Here is a 6831-nt window from a genome sequence, read left to right on the forward strand (position 1 = left end):
GGGACTGTAGCCGCCTGTCAGCTGCGTGGTGTCCGGACTGTGCACCCCCTTACTAAACCTGCACACCACACCTGGTACCCTCCTCCTTCTCGGCATCCTCTGTTTTACCCAGAGCACAACAGTCACACTAACCCCCGGGGGCAGAAGTTTGAGATGCATTCCCGCACCCCCCTCTCTCTTCTTCTCTCTTCATCTTTCTCTCTTTCCATCTGTCTTTCCTCTCACCCCTTTCCCAGTTGCATTTCAGACCTCACAAATAATTTCTCAGTTAAGACAGATTAAGTTTGCCATGCTTGTGTGTTCATGTGTTCATTTCTTTAAGTCGCGTGTGCGTTCGTGTGGGTGTGTTTCTTAATTTCTTTTCTGTAAATAACTGCTCCTAGGCCATATAGTGATATTAAATGTTGTCTGGCTTTTTATGTATTTATACATTATTTTCCTTTTTTTGACATATCCATATCTCCTGGCATCTTTGTTTGCAGGCTAACGGAAGCGCTAAGAAAACTGGTGGGGAAAATAAATCCAATTCCCCTACTTTACCTGCTTCTAAGATCCCAGCCTTTTATCCTAGCTCTGGAAAAGGCAGCTCTCTATCTGCTCCTAACTCAGATGCTACTAACCCTGTTAATTCCTCTCCCTCTTCCTCCTCTAAGTCTTCCATCCCGAGCCCCAGCCATGCCAACCCCTCCCGCCCTGCCTCCTCATCCTCCCACATCCCCTCCCTCTCTAATGGAGCTCTCAAGCCCCCCAGCTCAACTCACACTGGTAAAGGTCCACATCTCTCCTTCTCACCGCAGACTCAAAATGGCCGAACGTCCTCCTCCTCCTCCTCCTCTTCTTCCTACTCTCCCTCCCCCCTCTCCCCCCTGTCCCCCACCTCCCTGGGTCAAGGTGCGAAGAGCATCCGAACCATACACACACCCATCTTCACCAGCTACAAGCCACACAACGGGAATGGCAGCAAATCCACAGTCCCATCCGCCTCGTCACCCAAGGACACAGCATGATTGCTTTCGTTTGGTGGGTCGCATTGTGTTGCTATTGCAAAGCATCATGGGTGCGCACTGTCTTCCACCAGCTTTTTTTTTGTTCTTTTTTTTTTACTTTGATTTTGTTTTTTCTTCATTAATATTTGAGTTTGATACAGCGGCATTCACTTGGCAATGCTTTGTGTCTCATTTAAGTCATTGAAATAGCATTTGCTCCATTACTAATGTTAATAACCTGATAACTTGAGACAAACCTAAAAAATAAGTGACTAGAGGCATAGAATACTCTGTACATACAACAAAAGACAAAACACATGTGATTTAGTTCTACTGAGCAGTAGGTAATGTAGAAGTTCACAATAACTGACTATTTTTGGTTGTAGTTTCACTCAATATTATTGAAAGTATATTTTTATTAAAGCATTTAGAAGGGATGAAAATATAAAACAGATATGTATTCTGAGTGAGAACATGTAAAACTGCTTTTTATTTTTCCAAAAGAAAACTGGATGACTATAGTCTATTTTGATCTAACATTAGGTTTTTTTATTTTACCACCAATTACATGCCCATATTAAACTTAATGAAAAATTACTGAAATACTGTATGTAAACTGACCTTTTTAAATCCAACTGCATTGACCTTTTTTTGTTTCTTTTAGCCTCCCATTCACTGTCTGTTTATTTTAACAAATAGTATGAGTGATAACTGCTTTTATGACCTTTATCTATTTTTTGTCTTTCGTAGTTATTGTGCCTATTTGCCAAAGTTGTTTGTATTTCATTCTCAAGGTTATACTTATTGATTGAAAAACACTGTGTGGGAATTTTATGTGTACAGATTGGAGTGACAACCACTCCTATACCTTACTCTCTTCAATAGCTTTACTGAGGTCTGTGTTCTTTAAGTTAATGGTTATTGATGTTTAAATGTATACTAAAGGATAGTAACTGACATACTACCACATGTATATAAATGCTTATCTCTTGAGAAACTTAGTATAGTTTTGTTAACATACCAAAGTTTATTTCTATGCATGCCTTTCAGATATTTTAAAAGATATATTTGACGCTAATGTAAAAGAATAATTGTTTGCACAGATAGATTTTGTAAATATTTTGTTTTCTCATTTTGTAAAGCTTTAAACCATATTGCATAAAAGCGCTGTGGTAAAGAAATAATTGTGTTGGTATTAAAAATAATAAAGGGCCGCATGTTTGTAATTGTTTTTATTTACTTTTTTATTTTTTTACATCTGCAAAGTTGATTGCAACTTGGAACACAAGATTTGAAACAGCCATGCAACAGAGTTAAACAACAGTTGAGACCAACAAGCTGCTATAATTTGATCCCCTAAAAAAAAAGATTTGCGGGCATATTCACTCCAAATGTCAGGTAATGAAAAGTGCTATTCAATAAACACAAAGTGGCCTTTTCAGTTGTATTGCCCCTTAACTTTAGATAGCCTCTAGATTTTGTTGAATTCTTTCTGTTTATTTGATGAAGTTCACAATCAGGGCAAGGTAATTCTGATAATTCACCACATGGTGGCAGGCAACTGCTATATATGCATGTTTTTCTATATATGGATTTTTCTCACACCTATGAGAGTAGTCATTTGCACTGTGGTATAAATGGTTTTGGGGTCATTGAGACCGTTCAGAAATAATGTTATTGAAATTATATATTTTCACATATTATTGCAATTGCATTAGGCAATTTTCATAACTGTGCTTTCCTGGTGATGGCTGTTAAAAAAAAAAATCATAGTCATATACAAATGCACTGATTACAAATGAATGTGTTATGAACGGCATATTGCCAAGAATCATACATTCAAATATGTCATTCAAAGTAGGCATCTGTGCACACAAAGGCTTGGCTCTTTGGAAGTGACAGCAGTGAAATTTTAATTAATACACTGCCAGAATGACATCTACATCACCAGTCCTCTCTGGCTTCAGAGAAAATCATTTCTTCATTTGACTAGATGACAAGAAATGTTACATGTAGTACATTGTTGTTAATGTTCAGAATGTTATAAGTGCAGATTCAACAGAGAGATATGGCAGATAAACTTGGCGCCTGTTTTAATAACTGAGCAGGCCGTTCAGCCCAGCTACTACTAAAGTGTACCTATGGCTTAGTTTATCGGTCGGGCGGCCTGTAGCGTAGTGGTTAAGGTAAATGACTAGAACACGCAAGGTTGGTGTTTCTAATCCCGGTGTAGCCATAATAAGATCCGCACAGCCGTTGGGCCCTTGAGCAAGGCCCTTAACCCTGCTTTCCACCAGGGGAGGATTGTCTCCTGCTTAGTCTCATCAACTGTACGTCGCTCTGGATAAGAGCGTCTGCCAAATGCCAATAATGTAATGTAATCTAAAAGCTAGATAGTATCTAGCACCACATGAAGCCTGGTCTTGAAAACCCCCACTACCTCCACTCTGTGACCTGGTAAGCTATTCCACACTCTGACCACTCTCTGAGTGAAAAAAATGTAGTCCATTCTCAACTGGGAAATGTAGTCCCTTTAAGAGTTGATGTGGTTGATAGATGACGTACTGTAGCTGCTTATCTGTAATTACTGAAATTTCAGTTCTTGACCGGCACACTTGGAGAGACAAGAAAGTAAACATGCTTTATATGCATTATAATTTTAGTACTAGTTTATATTTTAAACACACTGAACAAGAAACGGTTTAACAATAATTTCTTGATTATGAATATGGTTCATCCAATTCAAGTAGTTTGAGTAGTGGTGCATTGCATGGTTTTAATCACTAGAGGGCAGCATGCACTATATTACCTGAAATGCTCCTCAACTGAAATGCACCCAATTACTGAGGGCTGCTTTGTGAATGATGCCAAACACTCAAATCCTCTGCATTCGTATTCTCATCCAACACGCTATGAGATATTTATAGAACCACTATCAATGTCATTTTCTTTTCAGTCCAGGAACATTTCATGAAGCCAGAAAACCATTAGCATGTGACCCAAGGACACTTGATTACAAGTGCAGTACAGCGCAGGGGCTTGAGTGGCTGTGCCCTCATAATGGTGCTGAGATGTGGAGGGGAGGGTGCTCAGTCACACTGTCCTGCAGCCCGGAAGGTCAAAGGGCACCGTCGGGAAAGGGACCCACCGAACATCTGAGGGGGTGCCTGTCTCTGTTGGGTCACGGGGTCCGGCTGATGACGCAGAGATGGCTGGGGTCTTCAACCCTGGGTGTGATGCAGTACTGGAGGCTCTCTGGACTGAAGGTAACCGACAAGCCTATGGCCAGGCCTGTTCCTGTCATCGTATTCCTTTGTCCCATATTACAGAAAACAGGAGTGTTGCAGAATTAAAACTGGAGTAAATTTAACATTAAATCGAAGCCATAATGATACATATCATTATTCTTTGGGCTGGCTTTAGTGTCTGTCTCTGATCAGTGAGCTGTTACAATGACCTGCTCAACCAATGGCATAATCTATTCATCAACAATGAGATTGATTTCATTTAACCTATTTCTGAGTTTCCTATATTGCTGATTTGTACATAACTAAGGCTAACTGCTAATATCGACTGCCATACCTCAGAACAACAGAGATAATATGCAAACTGAGGCATATTTGTTTTTCGAAAAAGGTGATGTTTTCTTTAAAAGATCAAAAAGGCTATATTTACATTTTACAGACATTGCACTCTGACAGGAATACAGCATTTCCAACTAATTATTATTCTCAGGTTTGCCAGAAGCTCATCACTCATTATTAGCGCCATTCCAATTACGGACCCATGGGGTTTGAGTATTCACCAGGCTGGATTCATACTCTCTTATCTGCCTGATAATCTACATTTTATAATTAAGATCTGTCACTTATAAAGGGCTTTGTTCAAAGTTAGTTATATATAGTTATTGTTTCAGGATTAAACACAGCCTCTCTTTGCAGGAGGGTTAAAACAATAGTCACATAACATCCATTTATGGAGAATTCTGTGTTTTTTAATAAATGCTCAGAAACCTCCATGAGTGAAAGCCTTTGCTGATATGGACAAAAAAAAAAACACTCAAATTTAATGATTTGCATATTTTTAAACAGTCAATGTGAAATATCACAGGCAAGTGTCCAAAAAAGCGTACTTACCTACTATTGAGTACAACGGTTTCATACATGTGTACACAACTTGTATACTCAATAGGTGTCAAGTAAGCTGTTTTGGAGATGACCTGAAAGTATATAAAGCATGGCCTCATGTTCAGAGATGGGCAAAAATGTGCCTTGTTATAAAATACATACAAGGTAAATATTTTCTATTGAGGTAAATCTAGCTGGCTTATTAGCTGCTACAAATCATTAATAAAATGTGGTAAGGCAGCTTAAGAATACAAATATATTATTCAACTACCAAGCTGTTGGCATGTTGCATTACACCAGATTACATTAATTTAGCAGACAGGCTTATCCATGGTGACTTATAATATGGGAAAAGCAGAAGTACATTCATCTGATTAAATGGAGCAATAGTCCCAGGCCTGCACCACAGACCGATGAGTACAGATGCAACACTATCATTAAAGCAATCGTGCACGCTAACTAGGCTATGAATTTGAATGAAGTATAAATTAAAAATACATAAGCCCACATCCATTACAAGTCCTAAGCGTGTATGAATGTGCACGTGTGTAGAACATAATACAATTCTTCTCAGAGGGATGCATATTGTAAGCTAATGGTTAGCATTACCAGACCAAAACCGTTTAAAGTGGCAGACTGAATCAGACTGAATGTGGGAACTGGGCAAGGCTTCGGATCATGTCCGACCTGCACCACAGCTCAAGATTTATATCAGAAGTTGAAAACGTCAATTAAAAACATCTGTTGCAAATTTTAAATTGAATTTCCAGAAAGTACGAGACCTGACACACAGGCACATCCACGCACAGTTACTGGCAAAGCACAAACCAGGACACTGCCAGAACAGGTTTTTATTATCAGAAATGCCCAAATGTTTAAATCAACAATAAGGAGGCAAATTATTCCTGACCTGATATTCATATTAAAGTGTACTAATTGGTGAGCTAAATTAGAGGATGTTATTTCAAATCATGTCCCAATGTAATTTCATATTCATGTGAACAGCTTCTGTCCTAAAAACTGATCTAACAAGAGATAACATTACACCTTTTTTTGAGAAGAAACAAGTCATGGAATGGAGTTGAAATTGGTGAGTGAATGTGGGACTGTAATGACCTACTCAAGAGAAGTGCATTAATTGCAGAGCATAGCTCATTCCCTGAGAGAAATTACACCTCTATTAAATCTTTGAATGACAAAAGACCTGCTTAAATAATTCAATATGTGAACATTATTTCTGGAAAAAGATGGACAAACAATATGGACTCTGTCTGTTTGCCTAATGGAGGAATGGAGTGATTAGAACCGATGACACACAAGGAGGTTCTGGGTACAAGGCCTGCCAGCCTGGATTATCTCTGGGTGGAGCTTGCATGTTCTACCCATGCGTTTCTGTTTTCTACAGTCCAAAGTTGTAGCTCAGTGACTAGAGATAAGAATTTGCCTCTCTGGCTAGCTTATACAGTGGGAGCAATAATTATTTGATCCCTTGCTGATTTTGTAGGTTTGCCCACTTACAAAGAATGGAACTGTGTAGAATTTTAATCATAGGTACATTTTAACATTGAGAGACAGAATATCAAAAAAATCCACAATAGCAACATCATATAAATTTTATTAATTTTATATCATATTTTCAATAAGTAAGTAAGTATTTGATCCATAGAACAATAGGACTTAATACTTGGTGGAGAAACCTTTGTTGGCAAGCACAGAGG

The 6831-nt window shown here is 38.6% G+C and overlaps 1 protein-coding gene across 3 annotated transcripts in view; it reads left to right on the forward strand.

Annotated features, from left to right (window-relative positions):
• si:ch211-285f17.1 (sickle tail protein) overlaps window positions 1–2199 on the forward strand; it is a 70147-nt gene extending 67948 nt beyond the window's left edge. For all 3 annotated transcript variants that reach the window (XM_061238224.1, XM_061238226.1, XM_061238225.1), the window contains one exon: window positions 483–2199. In XM_061238224.1, the coding sequence (XP_061094208.1) occupies window positions 483–1007 (525 nt within the window). In that variant the 3' untranslated portion in view covers window positions 1008–2199. The remainder of the gene's footprint in view (window positions 1–482) is intronic.
• Window positions 2200–6831: the final 4632 nt, after the last annotated feature.

This window comes from Conger conger, chromosome 4 (assembly GCF_963514075.1).
Source record: "Conger conger chromosome 4, fConCon1.1, whole genome shotgun sequence".
Taxonomy (NCBI): domain Eukaryota; kingdom Metazoa; phylum Chordata; class Actinopteri; order Anguilliformes; family Congridae; genus Conger; species Conger conger.